The sequence below is a fragment of the Xiphophorus hellerii genome, chromosome 5, assembly GCF_003331165.1.
Source record: "Xiphophorus hellerii strain 12219 chromosome 5, Xiphophorus_hellerii-4.1, whole genome shotgun sequence".
In the NCBI taxonomy this organism is placed as follows: domain Eukaryota; kingdom Metazoa; phylum Chordata; class Actinopteri; order Cyprinodontiformes; family Poeciliidae; genus Xiphophorus; species Xiphophorus hellerii.
In genome coordinates, this window is record NC_045676.1 from 13,266,838 (window position 1) to 13,287,589 (window position 20,752).

The 20,752-nt window shown below is 39.9% G+C and overlaps 1 protein-coding gene across 3 annotated transcripts in view; it reads right to left on the bottom strand.

Annotated features, from left to right (window-relative positions):
- pax5 (paired box 5) overlaps nucleotides 1–20,752 on the bottom strand; it is a 62,010-nt gene that overhangs the window by 15,378 nt on the left and 25,880 nt on the right. For 2 of the 3 annotated variants that reach the window (XM_032564039.1, XM_032564040.1), the window contains exons 5-7: nucleotides 20,157–20,282; nucleotides 13,339–13,523; nucleotides 3,327–3,459 (exon numbers count right to left, since the gene is read on the bottom strand). In XM_032564039.1, the coding sequence (XP_032419930.1) occupies nucleotides 3,327–3,459; nucleotides 13,339–13,523; nucleotides 20,157–20,282 (444 nt within the window). The remainder of the gene's footprint in view (nucleotides 1–3,326; nucleotides 3,460–13,338; nucleotides 13,524–20,156; nucleotides 20,283–20,752) is intronic. The other variant, XM_032564041.1, reaches the window with a different exon arrangement.

Below are 20,752 nucleotides of genomic sequence, written 5' to 3' on the forward strand. Positions count from 1 at the left end.
TAAAAATAATTCAGGCTATTTTAGGTAATAAGCTTTGAACATCCCATCAAAAACCATTAATCATCAAAGTTGCCAAGAGGCTCATATTAACTCTGAAAGAGCTGCAGAGATCCACAGCTCAGATGGTAAAATTTAGCTGTAGCACTTGTCGAAAGCACTTGGGTGGCAAGAAAAAAAAGACATTGCTGAAGCCTAGAAACCAGAAAACCCATTTGCAGTTTGTTACAAGCCATGAAGGGGAAACAGTGGACATGTACAAGATATGTCTCAGCAGAGACCAAGACATATCTCTTTGATCTATGTACAAAGTGCTACTTATTGTAGTAAACAAATATGGGACATCACCCTGAACACTCCACCCTCAAGATAAAACATGGTGGTGGCAGCATCATGCTGAGAAGAAGATTTTTCTCAGCAGACACAGGGAAGCTGGTCAGAGCTGATGGTAGGATGGATAGAGCTAAACACAGGGCAACCAGAAGAAACCTGAGAGGTTGCAAATAGCTTGAGACTGGGCCACAGTCTCAAGCTTCATTTAAAGGAAACACATGTTCATGTGTTAGAATGGCTCAGTCAAATCTACAACCCAAATTTGTAGCAATCCTTAAAAAGTGATGTTCACAGACATGTCTGCGTCTAAACCTTCAAACCCTGTACACAAAATTCAAAAGACCTGCTGCCAAATTGCAGCAAAAGCTGATTCTACTCTCATCCTGAGTATTGACTCAAGATGGCTGCACATGAATTCACACCACACTTGGGTTCTTTATTAGTAAAAAAAAAAAAAAAAAAAAAGGAATATCATGGATGTTTTTTCTTTCTCCTAATAGCTAAGTAACGCTAACTAATACCTGTTGGACACTCAGAACAAGAGACACTCACCTAATCTTGCCTCTGGTCCTCAGTGATGGGTTTTCATGCATAATCATTTTCTCACAATGAAAACAACTATCATGAGATATAAATAATCCAATTTTCTTTCTTCAAAATTTCTGTCCACTTACGTTAGCCTCCTCAGCTCCTTCTCTGAATGCAATTTTCCCCCCTTCTTTGATTTTCTCCCTTTTTCAGCATCCCTCTGTCCCTCTAAGCCTCCTCTCTCCTGTCTCGTGTAGTAAAGTTTTTCTTGGTGTTTGACGCGACAGCGAGGCATTAGCGCAGACGGGCTGCTCATCCGCTCAGGGTCAGTGCACAGGGCATGGAGGAGAGGGAGAAGAGGGTGGAAGCGGGGAGAGATGGACTCTCTACAGCCAAGTTAGAGGGGGCAGACAGGGCCAGATCCTCAGAGATGTGTGTTGGCGTGTTCGGGTGTGGGGGTGTACGTTCTCATGCACTGTATTTGTGCATATGTATGGCAGTTGTATTGATGTATCTGTTCTCCACAGCTTTTCTTTAGAGGTCAACAAACAAGTACAAGTCTCCTCCGCGCTCACTTGCAGCTACAGATGAGCACGCGTTCTCTGTCCTACTGGTCTGCCTGTCTCATTCACCACATCAAAGAGCCATCAGAACAACCCTGTCAAGCCCAGGAGGATCAACGACACGCAAAGTGTCCCCCTTCGCATCTTCGCACCCTGGTGTACTGGCGGACGCTCTGAGTAAAGGAAAGTGCCGTGCGGGGTTGCGAAGAAGGGTCGAGCATGTAGATGCTGCTCTCCAGCATGTGTCCAGAGTATCAACACTTCAAGGATGCAAAAAACACTGCGTCAAACACACGGACGTCTGATCCCCTAGAGGGAGCTCTGTTCTGAGGGAAAAGACAGCCGAGGAAATGCATGCATAATATTCAGAAGGTGTGTGCGCATGTGAATATGAATGTGTGTGTTTGCATGCATAAGCAGAAATGGAAATTTTTCATCTCTCTCTCTTTTTCTCACACTGTCTTTTTTTCCCCTGCTCTGGTGTGTGCAGGTAATATCCCTCTGTGGTTTGAGAGAGAGAGAGAGAGAGTAAAAGAAAGAACCTATTCCCAGATATCCCAAATTCCCAGATCAATGATTCCCTTCATTACAGATGGGAGTGGTAAAGGCTTGTCCAAGTGCTCCCTGGTCTGCTCTTAATTAATCTCGCCTCTCCCTGTGCCCCTAAATGGAGAAAGAGCAAGGAGCGAGGTGTTCACTTTTCCTCCACCTTTCCTTAAATCCCTTTCCTCCACTTAATTGACATTCAAAGCACTGAGCTCTTTAAGCAGTGCTTTGAGCACTTAGATTATGCAGTTTAAACTACTGCTAAGAAGAAAGGCATTAGCTCCAGTGTGTTTTTGTTTATAATTATGGCTTTCCCCTATTTCAAAGTTTCAAGGTAAGTTTTTGGTTCATCCCGTGAATTGGATGAATGTGCAGCCAGAGGTTGGTTAAGCACTACTTCCTTTAGAAGAAATAATTTATTCAGTATTTCACATGCAGTAGGAAAGGGTCAGAATGATCTTAGTTTGGAGAATGAGAGGAACGCTCTTGTGAAAGTCAAGAATAAAAGCTGCTTTAAAAAAACACTTATTAATAAGTAAATAACATTAAATGGATTCATATTTAAAATATTCTCAGTAGATTCAGAAAATATTTTTTTTTACAAATTAGTTTTTAGTTTCTTGAGTTTAAACTAAGTGCTCATAACACCATGTTGCTGTGTTTACTTATTATACTAAAGTATCCCTACACAGTCAGTTTTTCCTAATTTTATGCAAAGTTTCTGCAAAGAGTGGATGACACTGGATCTGAATCCACTGTGAGGAGCTTCTGGATATCCTAACAAGCCGTTACCAGGAGAGGCTATTTTAGTGACAAACCCTTCAGCTTAGAGAGGAACAAAATCACAGAGCAGGTTGATACATGAAAACTAGCAGGCTTATCCGACACACGACACAATCATTATTTACCGTTCTAATCCTCCAAGGTCTGGGCCAATTCGTTGGATGTCCATTGGCTTCTGAAAATTTGAATTTCTTCAAAGCCTCAACTTGAAACAGTTTTCCGTTTTGATGTATGTTAAGTGGATACTTGATGACGTCTAGCTTTATTTAGTAAATATAAAAAAGCTCTTGTTATTGTCTAACTCTGTCAGTGAGCATCATGTAGTTTATAAGGAGAACTGTTTGTCTTGTAAATGAGTTGATTAACTGAGTGTTTCATTGGATTTTTTCTCTGCGCTCTGTAATAAACTTCAGAGTTTGACTTACTTTATCTTCTTCTTTATGTGTGCAGTTGTAAAATCTATGGAAATGTGTGGTTTCTGTTTCTGATCAAAATAAATCAGTAATGAGACTAATTTGATTATTGATATTCAGAGTTATGAACACTGAAGGAATTATTTTATTTATTTATTTTTACCTGGAACTAGCGGGTAGGATTGTGGGCCGGACACATTGGATCCTAACTCTGTCCCTGTGCCTGGATTGGCCAAACTGTTCTTCATCTCGTCCAGTCCGCCTGCTAGAGAGGCCATGGCCGAGTAGTCCGATGTCTGGAAGGAAGCAGAAAGGAAAAGGAAAAATAGATTTATTAGACAGCAAATCCAAATCATGATACTCTGTGTTGAAAATAATATCAAGGCACGATTGTGCCCCGTGCGGAGTACAGCTGTGAGCAATCTGTTTATTATGTCCACAGTACATCCTGCATGTTACACCTTCCTCACAGCGATGAGCAAAGCAGCTTTTCCTAGGAGCACACACACCCACACACACCGATGTACAGAAACACACCTACAGCTGAGAGTTTATTGATCTGTTTACAAAGGCAGGGATTTACTGTACAACCAAGTCCAACAGTCTGTAACCGCAGGATCAGCTCGCACTTTCTCTTCATCCCTCTCATCCCAGCGCTCACACGGTACATACACAACAAACATATATTTACACACACACACACACGCACGCACACACACACCCCCACAGACTGTGGCTATAAGACAAAGCCTCTTGTCTCCCCAGATACCAACCTAAGAATGGTGATCTTCTCAATACACATACACACTCCCAATGCTCTGAACATTACAGGAAGATACAAAACCCAAAACCACACACGGAGGAAAAGATCTAAGTGACAAAAAAAAATATGTGCTTGATGTAGCAGTGGAAATATTTCCAGCACAAAACTCTCAATTATTTTCAGAAATAGGTGAAAAAGATCTAAAACTTTTAACTCTAATTGACAATTATAACATTGCTAAGTTAATAAATCTGTTATTTATTAACTTAGCTTTTTTCATGTTTTGTCACATTATAATTACCAACTTCAGTGTATTTTATTGTTATTTATGTAATAGTTCACGAAAAAGTGGTGAATGATTGTAATGTTAGAGTAAGAAGAAGAGCAGTTTTCAAGATTTTTTACTAATGAATCTGTGTCTGAATTCAAGTTTTAACTCTTATTACAGGTCCTCAGTTGGAATTAAGTTTGACTTTGACTGGGCCATTCTAATATTCTTTGATCTAAACCATTCCCTTCTAATTCTAGCTGTGTGTTTGGGGTCAATATTGTGCTGGAAAGTGAAGTTCTTCTACAGTTTCAGTTTTTTAAAACCTCTAGTATATTGTCTTTTAAAAATATCATGTTTTTAGACTCTTCAAATCAACACACAAGCATAAACAAATGATGTTGCCTCATCATATGTGCAGGATATAACTCTAATGCATTGAGGTCAAAAGTTTAATTTTGGTCTCGTTTCACCAGAGCACCTTTTTCCTCTGTGTCCTCTACTTGGCTTGTGGAAAGTTGAAAGTGGACTTCTTAGTTTTTCTGACCACTCTTCCTTTATAACCAAATTTGTAGAGCTAACAATCAGTGACTTGTTCTGTCAAACAATTCTCCCATGTAACATCTGTTTTTCTGCATCTCCTATAGAGTTACTAAAGGCTTTTTGGCACAGGTAGATTTTATCTATTATTAAGATGACTCCTAAAGGCAATAGATTTCACTAAAGTCTATTAAGAGCATCAAGATGACATATTAAGCACATTTTTATTTAAATACAATTTTGAAACTGTTTATCAATTTATCAAATGACAGTTTAGCTTTATTCCCTCATCAGCGACGAGTCATTCGGCTCTGCAGAGGCTTGGTAATGAATGGTTCATTTAATTCAGGTGTGTAGGAGCAGGAGTGCATCTAGAAGTTGCAGGCCGGGGCTGCAATCGGGCACCCCAGATTTAGCGCTACATTGTGTTGGTCTATCACAGAAAATTCTATTAAAGTACAAAGACCTTTATGGTTGTAGCCACTAATGTAGCTGTAACTTTTATAGCAAACCGGAACAAACATAAACTTAGTGCAAAATTTTATGTCAAATTTTTGATGATGGATCGTTAAAACCACATAGCTAGGATGGCGACAAACTGTATTTTTCCAGAGAAACCTGCATACCAGCATACCAGCTCCTCCCAAAGGCCAGACTGCAGTCTGTCCACTCACCTGTGTTTGACCCCGGCTTTTAGCCATGACCCATCCATCCTCGTCTCTCTGAGAGGTCTCTCATTGTGTGTGAGTATATGTGGGCGGTTCTGGTAATTTAGAGAGATGATAGCGACATCGATGGCCGAGAATATATAGATTAAACACCAGAGACTGTCTGGACAGGAACATTCCTGGCCGGCCGATGACCTGTCTCCTATTGGGTTTAGTTGTGAGTGTATGAACATTTGACTCTCTTGAGTATGTTTTGTTATAGAATCGTCCATTTTCACATAATAAGGAGAAGACATTGGTCTTCATTTATCAATAGAACAAACTGTGAAAAATTGGGTTTATGGTTATTTTCCCATTTTTTCTCATTTTGGAATCCATCACTGTGGATCTGAATGTGAGATATGCTGTGAAGTCTGAGGCAGTATGAGAAGCTTTATGTTGCTGCGCTCCCCCAAGGAACTTCAAGCAGCGTCACAGAATTGAATCAGTTGGTGAAACAGGGGCCCAAATCCATGAAACCTTATTTAGGCTTAGATTTTTATTACTATCCACAAGGTATTTGAATGATTTCAGAGTTACACTGAAGTTTAGAGGCACTAAATCACAAAATGTGGTGGAGAATATCTTCAGTTTCAGGTATGTGAATAATTAATGTCACAGCTGTTGGGCTATTGTTTAATTAAAACCTTCAATAAAAGGACAAAACGTCCTATTGATTCAGGATCCTTTTTATTTCAAAACTTAACATAAAAAAAACAAGATAGATGAGCACTTTTTGCTCGAATTTGCATTCATACTTGCTGAGATTTCACATCTCATCACTGGTTTCTATTTTCTTAGGAGAAAAAAACTTAACTTAATATACATGCATAACTTTGGGCGCTGCCATCTTGAATCACCACATACATTAGAAAAAAAGACATGCATGCTTGGAGGTTGGGACCTTCCCTCAAACAATGAAATGCATTTTCAACTTTAGATCATAAAATCTGTCAAAGTTAAATTTTTTGAAAAATGGATGAATGGGGCTTTTTTGAATTCATTAACATTGCTCCAGATTTCAGGTGGAATGTTAACTATGTTTAAAGAGTGATTTATCTTCCACCGCTACACCAAGAGAGGATGAAAATGTAAAGTTTTGTCTTTGCACACACCTAGATTTTAAAAGACTTCAGGTGAAAAAATAAAATTATGAGCGTATCTACTAACATGACAGAAGATAGAGTAATGGGAAGGTAATTTTTAGACAGCAGTGACTAATTTCGACATTTTTGGGAGAGTAGATGGTGTTGTTGTTTTTTATGCAGTGTTATCAGTGGCTATTAAATTAATTTAGTCTTCCAAACGAGGATAGCATGTAGTCTAGAACTACCTTTTGAATAATGAGCTTTTTCAGTGGGGGGACAATGGAAACATTTGGTTTCAGGCCACTGTGTAATCCCACTTTTCAAGTGCACTGAAGGAGAGATGACTCTGCTGCATATGACAGAGAAAGTCTCAGGCATCCTCGACATTTATGCAAAATATTATGTTTGGTGCTTGCTTTTATTTGATGCTCTGTAATGTGACGAAATGATATGGACTTTTAGAGGGAGACAGGATCTAAGTCAGAACTGCAAAAAATATAATATGAAATGAAGTTATTATTGAAAGGTATCCTTTTTAGCAATATTTTGTTCGCAAATTCCATGCATGAGGCCACCAAACTATAAATAAATATGGATGTTGGTAATACAGCTCAATTGTTTCCAGATGATGGCTGTGTCACCATTTGACTAATTGTTAGAATTGGCTAGAAAACACAAAGTTTCAGAAATCATACATCAAAATTGTACTTAGATCATTCCCGCACGCAAATCTAGTCCAGTTTTGAGAAATAACACTGAATAACTCTAAAGTTAACCCACATTTTGTCCAAAATGATTGACTAACTAGATTGCCTCTTACGTCAACATCAGAATGTAGAGCGCATCAATAAGAAAAGTTAGCACCGCTTGTGCTGTTCCCTGAGTTAAGCTCGGAGCAAAACTCGCCACATACTAAACCATTATTTATCAGATATTTTACTTTCACTCATCAAATGTCTTCCATTCCTCTTTTCCGTGTGTGGGTGTGTGTGTGTGTGTGTGTGTGAGAGAGGCAGTGGGAAGGAGGGTGCAGGGGGTGATAAGGTGAGAGTGTCGCACTGACCCTTTTAATACGTCTGCATCTGTGTGTACGTGTAGGCGTTTGTTTGTGCTCACTGACCTCTTAAACACCCCTGTGCTCGTCAACACACAACACAACCACTGGACTGTGACCTGCCAAATAAGAGCTTACCCTGTACACTTACACACCTCTCTCTTTCTGGTCTTTTTACACTTCCGGCACATTTTAAGCCCCCCCTTTTTTTCCCTTTCAGAAAGAGGTCCTGCAGTTTTTTTTTTTCTAAACCAGCCAAAGATGCTATCCCTGCGTACCCCCCACGCACCAACACAACCAAATCTTGGCTGCTAGGTCTCATTATAATAGCATCTAATGTGTCCATGTAGCCATGTGTAGAGCCAGCCAGCAGCACCAGCCGAGAAGAAAGGGTCTGCTGTGGTAATTGGTCATGATGAAGTTTGGCCAGTGGGGTGACAGGCCCGCTAAGCAAGATGGATCATTCTCATTCGCACCCGTAAATGTTGTCAATTCCACCGCTCATACAGCGCCATCAGCTCTCATCAAAGGAAAAGGGACGCAGCTGGGGGGGCCGAGGAGGGGGCTGAACTTGGGGGCTGGGGGGGGTTGGTAACGCTGATGGGGAGGAATTGGACAACTAGGCAGGATGAACGGGAGGATGGCAGGAAAATTTGGATCTGGTTTAACAATTATAGGTGATTACATATAAAGTCTTATAGGGAAATCTACACTTAAGAATCTCCCTTTATTCTTGTTCATTCTTTATAGTCAAAATTGCAGAGTTTGGAAATGGATGTTGGACAGAACGGTACCACGATGTGAAAAAGTAAAACGCACTAAAAATAGTGATTTAAGAAAGTGTGTTACATTGCTTTAAATAAATAAAGTGCATTTTGTGGAACATCTGATCAAATTGATCTGTTATTATTGGCTATGTTAATATAAGACCATGTCCGATCAGCTGCTGTTGGTGCTGCTTCAGCTGTTCTGCATGCCTCGGTAAGTTAGTTTTCATCAGTCCAGACTGAGCCTTTGCATAGTTTAGAATGAGATGAAACTCTGTTGTTATCAGCTAATTTCTGCTACATTTAACTACCACTTTGGTACATTTTGTAACAGTTCCAAATTTTTTGACGTGACCAAAAAATTAGCTGTTGCTCAGAAGGCAGTCTGTTCATGCCACATGTAGCAACTATGATGGTCCTCAGAAATCAGACCTTTTACAGACATTAGGAGTCATCATGACTTTAAATGAGTAATCGTTTATCAATCGTTTATCATCCACATAAGTTTCCTACGACTGTAAAAACTATAAGACTGAAAATGTTTGTTTGAAGGTCTGCTAACACGTGTAAAACATTTGTTTAAATTTAAATGAGGTTTAAAACTTAGTTTAAAACTTTATACTCTTTTGAAATTATTCATGATTAACTAATTAATTTATTCATTTTTAATAGAGAGCATTCTCGGAATAAATTCTTTAGTTTGAGTCTTAAAATGCTATGCAGTATGCATATAGACCTTGAATTAGACTGATGCTTTTTTTTATTTTCTAGAGCTTTGGAAATGTTTCTCCCTGGAAGCTGAAACAAACACAACTGGAAATATAGTGAATAAATAATATCTTATATGAGACATCTGGTAATATCTGTAGTACTTGAATGTAAGCTAAGTACTCCTATAAACTAATACACAAAATCTAAAATGAAGGGAAAGGTGATGCAGAAACATTTTTTAATGAACGCAGCATGTCTTCCTATGACATTCAAGTGCAAAGTAGACAAAATGGTGTGATGGGTTTTGAAATAAAATATCCTTCATTAGTCTTTTGATTCTGGGATAGGTTGGTCAGAACTGCAAACAGTCTGTCCTTCTAAATCTCAACAAAAGATTTATTTAGATTTATTTAGAAATAAAACCATGTATATATTTGTTACCCTTTGAAATACAATATTCTATTAGGTTTAAAACTACATGTCTTGGTTTGTAAGTTTAGTTCTGTAGGATGACAGATTAATTATTATATACTGTATGTAGAGGTATTATTTGTCTGACTGAATTAATTACAGGACCGAAAATAAAGCTGCATTTAATTTAATTATCTCCTAATATAAAGAGCAAGTGACAAGTTTGATTTTCTTTCAAAGTTTCCCTGATCTTGCTTTTACAGCACAAACTAAGATTACATAAAATAAAATGTGCATGTATTAAAAACAAATCTTTGATTTAAAAATGTGGGTGACTTTTACTCTGAGGCTCTGTTAGCAAATCAGCTGAACTCTCAGTGAGTTTCTTGCCATCTTCCTTTTATACACCAGATTGCCTCAGATGTGGTAAGGTGGAGTTTCAGAGTCCAAATCCACATCAGTGACAGATGAGCCCTAATCGTCCCTCTGAAACACACACACACACACACAGTCTCATACAACACACAGACGCCAGCCGTGCTGGCTTGAACCATTTGCATAATAGTATTTCTCTTTTCCTCCATTCTCCAAATAGATCCTGATTTCTCTCCCCCCCTGCACCCCCCTCCCTCCTGACTCCCTTTTCCCTAGCCACATTGTCTTGTGCACCCCTGATGGAAAAGGCTTGGCTATAAACAAACACAATTCCCTGAGTGGCCCACAAACAGAGACAGGGTTTGTCCTGGAAAGAATTTATCTGAACTCAAACTGAGCGTGGCAGCAGTGGGGAGGACATTCATTTTCAGACAGATAACCCACACAGACCTTAACTCCAGGGGGAGGCGGTCTAGATATAATGCTTCAAATACAACGTCTGGCTTACTTTTCTTACCTCTCAATATGATATACTATTTACAACTTGTTTAGTCAAGTATTATTGTCACATTTGGTGTTGTGAGAACAACATTGGATGAAAAAATTAATTAACTCCTTTGATGGCTTCACTGGCCATGAAGAGTTCAAATTGAAAAATGAGCTACTTTCCTGTTAAAATAGTTTCAACTTCTATGAAAATGTTTTCTTGATCCTCTCGCTTTAGCAATTTTGAGCAGGTTCGACCTTTGGATGAAACAATTACAGAAGAACAAAGTTAGCATCGCAAGCATAGTTTGAAGGGAGAGCGCAGCATATTTGGAAGCAAGTAGAAGTTTTTTGAGTTTTCTGAGCATGAACAGTGCAACTTTTAAACAAGGAATCCTGTTTTCAAGTGGATGTACATTTTTAAAGATGCTTCAAAAACATTTTTAAAAAACTCACATTCTCAACATTTAGTTAACTCCACCAGAATCAAACAATATACTTCATAAACTAGATGCATACCTAAAGATGATCACTATACGTGACGCTATCTTGGTTTATTCTTTCACATTGCAGCAGGTTTTGGTTTATTCCCAAACATAGATTAGAGGTGTAAACCTTTTTTATCTTTCATTGATTTTCAGGCTGGAAAATGATCAAACTGTGCTGGTGTGTGCAGAGGAGGGCATTTGGACCCGGGGTTGCCAAAATGGGTGAGGGCGCAGTCAGCCCCTCTGATTTATCAGCTGAGTAATAAGAAGTGATTGAAGGGAAATTCAAATGAACTCTCCCTGACAGGCGCACTTGCAGACAGACACATACAAACATGCACACATAAATTATCGGCGCAGCTTAATCGACTACAGGCAGCGGGGAACAAGAGCAGCACAGGGAGATGAGATAAAACAATGGAGTAAAAGTTTTTTAAAAAATAAACAAGTTGAGGCTGATGGTTCGAATTATATTTGACATACTTTTTGGCTCTTAAGCTGTGGACAAATTAATTCTTTTGAGCCAGAAATATTGAAAAAAATGAACTGAAATCAAAATGTCCATGTTGTAAAAGTGGTTCCTTTTTTATTTCTCCGACTAGTTCTCTGTTTCCTTTCTTCCTTGCATGCACATCCGCTGACCCCCCTGCACACGTCATCGCCGTTAGGGGAAAGTTCATTTAAAGCTGTCAGTCTCAACGCAGTCTGACCCTACTTGACCAAAACCCCACTGCCACTGGTTCACACACACATATTTATTAATACACACACCTTAGCTCACATACCAGAGAGGCTAAGCTGTAGCCGTCAGTGTGTCAGTGGGTGTGACTGTCAATCACCCTCTCCAGGAAAAACGGGGGATGGGCATGAGTAGATGCCTGGATTTCTTTGTGGTGTGCAACCTAAAGCCAGTTTGACCCCAATGTGACACAGATTTTAAAGGGACTCATTCCAAACCCTGACCTCAGTGGCTCTGCTGGGCTCAGAGAGGACATTGACCTAGGAATCATGGGTATTTATGATGTCAGATCTCAGTCTATAGAGCTACTCCAACCAATACCTGTCGACCTCTTGCCCCGACCCGCCACCCTCCTCGTGTTGGTCAAATGGAAGTGAATGGGTTAAAAAGTCCAACTCTGCCCTGTAGGTCTAAGGCTATAACCTGTTTTACTAAAACTTCTCTGGGGTCTGTCTGGGTTCATGTACTTGACACTGGCTGTACAAATAAACTTGGAAAGTGTTTTTCTGAAAAAAAAAAAAAACTGTAGAGGAAAATTGTCATTTTGAGACAAGGTCCAAAACATTTTCCTAATGCTGAGAGCAGGGCTGCACATTAGAAGACATCTGAAAAAGGCAGACTGAATACAAATGCTAGTGTGCTCACATTTTGTTATGCAAAGTACTACTTACACCTGTCTATTCCGCTCAGATTTACATTAATTCACTGCCGAAAAAGGGCGGGAGGTCAATTTAGATGCAGCATTAAGAGACACAGACACACCCTTTCTCGTCTCTTGTCTCTCCCAGGCACGCGGATATGCAGTTCATCCCGCGTGTGCATCAGCATGCCGGATGCCCCATTTCCATCACCGTGCTGGAAGCCGCAGGAAGTGAGGTCATAATGAAAGCTGGGTCGATATGCTCATTAACCCCTGCAGTGCGTCTAGATTAACTGAATGTCGATAAACTACCCTCACTGCGTCTCGGCAGTGTCTATCAGACCACAGGAATCCACACAGAAACAGAAAACAAAAGTTCATGTACACATTCTCCAAACACCCAGTGATTGAGCTATGAGAAATGAAAAGCATATGCAGAGATTGAGCAATTTTGCTGGGCAACAATTTGGTCAACATTGGCATGGCATGGCAAGGCAGAGCAGGCAGGCTTTTTTAGCTGTTAGCAGAGATCCCCCTGTTAGCTTGCAAGGTTTGCATCAGCAGCTTCAAATGTTAGTCAGCATGTTTCAGTGCGACAGCATCATAAATTCAAGATGGACATCTTGAAAATCAAGAACTCCTTGCAAGACGATTCATATTTTGTCATATCCTTGTCCCATTTTGTCATGTTATTACCATAAACATCAATATATTTTTGGGCTGTATAAATTGACACAAAATAGGGCATAATTGTGAAGTAGAAGGAACATTATGCACATTTAATGTTTTACAATAAAGTTCTAAAAGGTGTGATGTGTAAAATGGTAAATGGACTGTAATTGTATTGTGCCTTCTCAAGTCCAGAGGACTGCAATCAGTCATTCACCCTTTTAACTCTGCTGCTCATCTCACAAATGTTTTTTTTCCTTACAGTTGTGGCACCTTTTTAAGGCGAAATAAACATCCTTTTCCACAGTATAAGATTTGTTACCATGACGCATTGTTACAACAAAGAAATAACTAACCAAACATAAATGTTTCAAACTTTCTGCATTATAAGGGATGACTGTTAATCTATGACATATAACCCCTGCACCTTTTGGCCTTAGCCAGAGCCTGCACAATGCCTTGCCCTTACCTTGCCAGAGTCAGGGCTCACATAGAGCTCAGTGGTGGTTTGGATTGGACAAGATGGCTGTCTGTCAAAGAGGCGGTCCAATACCTCAATCTGCTGCGGCGAGAACAGCTCCCCTCTCATCTGCTTCCTGAGGAAGTCCCGCCCACTGTGGCCATGCCCGTTAGCCAGCGGTGACTCCTGTAAAACTGCACAGAGGGGACACCAGGTGGGAGTGACATTAGAAAGGTTGCAGCAGGAAAATGTTAAGAGGATGCAGAATAAAAGTGTGATAAAGAAGGTGGTAAAATGAAAAAGGTGACTAGAAGCAATGGCTTGCTGGATATATTTCTAAGATGGATACGGGGAAGAAAGTTGGCTGTCTTAAAGAAAGTCCAGTGAACTGATTCCGGATTGAAAGACTTCATAGATTGTGGAGACTCCGAGAAAATCGCATACAAATACAATCCATTACCTGGCATACGCTGTCTCTCCTTCTTGATCTCTCAGAAGTACACCCTCTCCTCTCTTATAAACACAATCCTCCCTCCCGCTCGTCGTATCGCCCATACACACACGTACACACAAATATATATATGGCTTCGGTATCAGTATTAGACTGTGAGCTCTTGTATCCTGCAGTTATTGCTCGGCTGAGGGACTGAACGAGACAATTATAAGAACTCTGAGGAGTCGCAGCCCACAAATGATTAGAAAAGAGAGAACGAGAGAAAAAGATAAAGAGAAAAAGGGGATGAGGGTGAAAATCCCCTGCTATAGAGCCAATTCATTGCTCCAAACTGCTCCTGAGAGCCTATTTTAGTCCTGGGGGTCACAGTGTGTTTGATGTGTGTCAGAGAGTGTGTATGTGTGTCCTGGGTAGTGATATGACAGACAGGTTGAAAAGAGGTACAGGACTTCAAATTTCTATTTTTTTTTTTTTCATTTGGACAGAAAATACAGATTCATTTGGGGAAAGGCTTTGGTTTTAAAGAAGAAGAGAGAGATGTAGAGATAAAAAACCAAAGAAAGAAAAATGGACAAATAAAGTAGAGAGAAAGCTAAAGAGCTCATGCTGAAATGCTGTTTGATTGCTAAATAGGCTCAAAAATCAAAAGTAAACATATTTTTCTAATAAACTGAATATCATATCTTCAGTTTTTGTTCTAAAAATTCAAATCCAGATGATTTCTGACCTTTTGACTTTCACAAAATGATATTTTCTGCACTTATTTGGAGGTCACAGCCAAAATTGTCCATAGGGCAGAATGACTGAGACAGAAAAGTAGGAGCAAATAAATTGTTTATTTTTGTCACTATCACTGCTTTTAATGTGAAATGCAGCCATGCCAAGTTTTGAGGTTGAGAAAAGTACAACTTTCACCTCAGATCTACCACTTGATTGAAGTTACTCAGGTGAATATTATTTATTGAAATAACAAGCCCACATTTCCTGATGATAAACTATGCGTAAATTATGAATGAGTTAAAATCATAATTTGTCAAACTGCGTATAATTCATGACATATTATTTTTGTACAAACATACCTTAAAAAACATGAAACAGGAAAGGGCTATACAACCCATAAGGATTACATCAAGACTTTTCTCTCCATATTAATATTGGGTGGTAAAGCTGTCATTAGCCATTTAGCCTGTGCATGGAAACATGGAAAATCCAGCTTTGAAAAAACATACAGAACAGAGCATAAGGGCAACAGCGATCTTAATAAATGTTTAATCTGCCTTTGTAGACTAATGTTCAACCTTGTTAAAATTGTGTAGCAGTCCTGGCATGACCACTGGTTTGGGCTTATTTTAAAGACTCCGTCTACACCTCATATCTTCAGACAGCATCTATATGTCACATTCACAGAGTTGACAAACACTTTTTTCAGCACACATACCCTCTTTCAACCGTTCTCTCGCCAACAAACACCTCGATCCTAATCTCTCTTTTACTCTTGTAGTCTCGTCACACTCGCACTCATACACAGGTGCTGGGAGCACGGCGAGTGCATGGTCCAGGTCTCCGATGGCAGACCAATCAGGAGACAGATAAAGGCGGTATGATGCTTTAGCCTGGTAACCCACAGCAACCCATTTAATCCCACTGGCCAGTCACTGTGATGGAATTCAATTGATCAATCATGTAGCTCTGATGGCACCATTTCAGCCAGCTTATTGCTTTCTGCTTTCTCTCTAACACACACACATACACACCCAAGTACACCCTGACTGAGCGGACCTAAGCTCGCCACTGTAGCATACCCTCAAACGACCGCAGAACGACAGAATGAAGAGGAGTTACTGTAGTTGAGCAGAAAGAACAAAGCTTTCACTTGTCATAATCAATATTGTCCATTCATGTGTGTGAATGTGTATGGATGCTTCTTGGCGTTGATGTAGGTGTGCTTGTGGGTGGGTAGCTTGATATCCGGCCCTCATTGTATCCATGGATGGGTAAAGAAACTCATTGCCGTGACGGGTTAAATCCTATTCACTGTCAGACACACACACACGCACGCCCACCCCTGCACACACACACACACCCACAGCTGCCTCTATCTCTGTGATTCGGTCTCAGAAGGGAAGCGTTTCTCTTCCCTCTTTTTCAGAGCAGAACAAAACAAACAATGAACCTTCATTGTTCCCTTCTTTCTGCCTTTTCCCTCTCCCCTCCGCCTCTTCTGTCTTCCTCTCTGACGACGGCTCAGCCTGCCTTTGACTTTTTTTTTAAAAGCAACCCCACAAGCAGTTTGGATGATTAAATCCTAAAACATGGAAGAATTAAAGTTGTCAGCTATTCAGTGTGCCAGTGTGTGCCTACTGAGGGTGGGATATTACCTGTGTGAATCTTATTAAAGCTGACATACTGTAGATTATCTCAGCAGGCAAAGTGTCTGACCTCACAACTGAAGCTTGTAGCTAAACTTGTGTGTGGTTGTGTATGTATGTGTGTGTGGGGGGGTGTGTGCGTGTGTGTGCGTGTGTCAAAAGATCAAAGTTTTGGGAGGTGCTGAGCGGAGCCACGGTTGAAGGGTACGGATCTCCCCCCTCCTTGCTTTCCGCCATCCTCCATATCTTTTTCTCACTCCAAGTTTCTTTTATTCGGTAAGCTGCTGCATGTCACAGTGGATGCACAAGGGGGTAAGAGGTCAATGTGGCATTCTGGGTAAGTGCCAATGAATCAAGTTCTGCTTCACAAAAAAAAAAAAAAGACAGCCTTTGGAGCTACTGCTGTATGTCGTATGACTTTCCTTCAAATAGGACAAAAATAGGTTGAAATAAAAATAAAACATCCGCCCTTCAGTAATCGATCCACCTGTTCTGGAGCTCATGTCCATGTTGAATCCACAGAGACACACTCACACACATTCACACGCGTGCATGCACGCAAGCAGCCTTAACGTGCAACAAGAATAGGTTAAGGTACAATGGTCCCCTTTTGGCCCCACAAGTCAAGTTCCTCCATTCACTCCCATTCAAATCTATTCTGCTCTCAGTCACCCTCTACTTCCCCTCGCTTTGGCTAGAGGGCACAGGTCACCACAGGGTTTTACCCCCACACACTCCTCCCACCAAAACACAAACACACACACACACACACACATACATGCTGCTGATTCCACCTTCATGTGTTCCCACCACTTGCACAGCTGCTGTTTGAATGCTAATGTTACTGTTCTGGATATAAAAATAGTCCTTATACTACGGTATGATGTCAGTTCCTCCCATTAGTGTCATAGTAATGAATGCAGGCTTATATTACTCTTCACCTCTAAATTGGATTCGTTATTCTTTAATGAAAATATGTAATCTGAACTGAGGGGTGAAACCAAACCACACAATATGTATCCGATCCTGTGGTTGGGATGTTTGTCACTACCTTTAGCAGGAGTTTGAGTTGTCAAAGTGACATTACTGGCCAAAAAAACTATTGGAATAAATGAGAGATCAAGAAAACTGACAAATTTCACATACATTTGAAATTATGTATGTTTCAAATACATAATTTGAAGTCTAACTGGATTGTCAAACTTTTGGATAATAGACAAAAACATTTTGTTAATGAATGCTATTTAATACCTCTTTTATCAGTTTTCCCAAATCTATTGTTTTAGTAAGACAAGGTTTTGAGAAAAACTTCCCTCTTAAAGTATAAAACTCTCTTTCTCTGTACATAAAAGATGGAAATCATTATGGCAACAAGAAAAGGTTTACACTTTTGAGGTAAACCTCCTGTACAAAAAGCAGAGACTCTGTGTCTTTTATGCAAATATGGATTTTCAAGAAAAACCTCAATATCAATACACAAATGGAGCGAAACAATTGAAATAAAATGAATAATGTTATTCTTGGGAAATAAATTAGACATGTTTGTCTTGTATACATTTATGATATACCATTTAAATTGAGCTAAGCAAAAACCATAGAAACCAATGTCCAAAAATATGTGTAAACAGTTATAAATTAGTTGCAGATAAATGTGTAATCCTACATTTAAATGTATTTTCATAACCTTCGCAGCTCCACACACCCACATCACAAATTATATTTCCTCAAAAATTGTGCCATCCATCTTCATATATTTCTATCATCCTTTCTCTCTGACCTCAACAAGCGTCACTGTTCTCCACGTTAACTCCTACCGCACTGTGTAAAATATTCACGTTTTTTAATTAAACAGTCATTTTAACAAAGTCGACAAAGAAACAATGAGATTGTTGGCTTCATGTCTACATGACCTGTAGTATATGTGCGCGAATGTCAACTCCGACAAACATATGGGCGTGCGTGTATGTGAGAAGCGTGCTGTATTGTTTGTCAGTGTGTACGTGTTTGTCTGTCCATGTCAGCGCATGCTGTTCCTGCTGTCGCCCCTTGCTGTGTGTGTGTCATTATCCAGCGGGGGCTGCTCTAATGGAAGCTGTGATTAGCAATGCTGTTAATTAGACCACAGAGCCAACCCCGCAGACCTCTCCCATAGAAACGCTGCAGATAAAAAGCTCCCCCAAAACGTGACAGTAGGCAGAATCAGGCCTACATGAGGCTTTCTGACCACCTCAATGAAATATGACATAATACAATGTTTTGTTTTAATTCATTAAATATTTTGACGTTGAAAAAAATTCGGGTCAGTGCAAGTTGGTTAAAAGTTTATTAGCTATTAAGTCAAAAGTAGCCAAAAATTTATTATATCAAAGTTTTTCACTCACACAGGAAACTTTTTGTTCACAAAATTTGTGTTCCGACACGGCCTTCTTTTCTGTCAAACATTTCATTCGTTACTGCAAGTTTTCAACGTCCTAAAGCAGCAAAGCAGTTCCAGGTCATCACAGTACCAACATCATGTTTGAATGTTCTTCATCTAAAATGCTGTTCATTTTACGCCAAACGTAACAGGATGAATATATGTTTCAGCCATTTTATCTGTGTCTCTCTTTTATTCCTGGATAATGAATATTGACCTTAAGGCAATAATGCTTTAGATGTCCTGTTTGGTCTCACAAGAATCGTAGTGGGAGCCACTATCTACTGAAATTACTCCAGGACACATTGTCAGTTCTCCCAGTAAAAACCCAAACAGTTTTGCAGCCCTTTCCAGGCTGACAGATGCTCATTACTTAGGTTCTATTCTGTTCTTGAGTTTGTTTACATTTGTTGCTTGCTGTGCTATTTAGAAAAACTTTGGATAAAAAAATATCAAATTGATGTTGGTTCCATAAAATGATGTGAGTGCAGCTGCAGAATTGTTTTTTCTGGTACATCCTGGACAAGCCCCCAAATTGTTTAATGAAAGCTGAGAAAAGACATCCATAAATTTGGACAATAATGTGAGTATCGTAGTGCCAAAATTAGAATTTTTAGTTGTTCTATCTTTTTCAAAAGGGTATCAGAAAAGTTTGAGCTAACCAGTATTTAGAACCATGAGTCCCTGCATGACTTATCTGTTTCAGTTTGTAAGAAGTTGGGCGTTTGCATGTATATGTTAACTTGGTAGAAAGTGGATAAACTTGATAACAAAAATGTAGCTTAATTCTCATTCTGATTTGTGTTTGGATTAAAAACTCAGATTTGGGGTAAATACTCCAACACACACAGTGGGTCGGGGTGTGTTGGAGTTTAGGACTTTGTAATCCACTGATGGGTAAGCAAGCAATATCGAGCACATTATGGTTCATCAGGGATTCACCTGAATCCGGCTGAAACGATTTCAAAATTCATCAGGGGTGGGAAAATGCACCCATATGATGTGTGTGTGGGGGTGTGCGGGGTGTGCGTGTGTGTGTGTTTGTGCTTGTAAGGAGAAAGAGACACCAAACGAGTAAGAGCGAGAGAGAGAAATGGCCCCTGGTGGCATTCTGTCACCCTACTTCACTCCAACATCTGGTGCTGTCTCATTTACCGCAGGAGACTGTCTGTGTGATGGCTTTTTAATGCCACTGATTCTACCACATACACACTCATAATCACACCTACATCCACTACACACACACACACACACACCAAGGTTCACACTCACATTAGCATGCAACATTGATCCAGTATGACAGCACATATGATCAATAGAGCATGCATTAATATTACTTCTCAGGTGGGCCTCCAGTGGAGCGCAGTTGGTAAACAAACATGGGATTCTCATTTGAGATGTTTGGTTTACAGCTCCCAGACTTCATATATGCACACACTCGCATGCATATTTGTCATTGATATTTATAGTTTTCAGTGGAGGAGATCTTCCAGACTCCACCAGCACTTTCTCTGATATTTCTGATGTCGAAATGTCAATTTGATTGGAAAAATGCAAAGATTTAGAAACATGCAGGATAACTACGTACCTTCATCCCTCTTCCTCTTGCCCACATCAGCAGCAGAGCTGATTCCCAGGATGCCACTGATTGAGTATGACGAGCCAGCAGAGTCGCTGGTGACCGCTGAAACCTGCGTGGCAGCTACAGACGTCGCTGCAGACAGATCACATGGCGGGTTAAAGGATGCGTCATAAATCAGAAAAATAGTCTTTTTGTGGACATTTTTCTCCACAGAAAAAAAGTTTTCAAACTAAAGTTGGACTGAATTTCTTCCACTGATTTAAATTTTATTCAACAGTCTCAATATTAACACTGTATGTTACAGTGAGCCCAAACTTTGTGTGTACACATATATTAGATTTGTTCTCTTTGGATAGTCAAATGCACCTCGGTTCTCCTGGAGTTAAACTCAAACAAATTAACTAAACTTCACCAGGAAGAAAAATGTGCAACAAAATGTCTGTACTGGAGTCTTGCTCCTTGTTGTCTCCTCCTCTGAGCTTCCCCCTGGAGGAGACAAGTTTCTTGATGGGCGACACAGTTGTCGGCGTTTCGGTGACACACACACTGTGTAACCTCCTGACACACATCCACAAACTGCAACATGCAGTCAGTCACTCTCA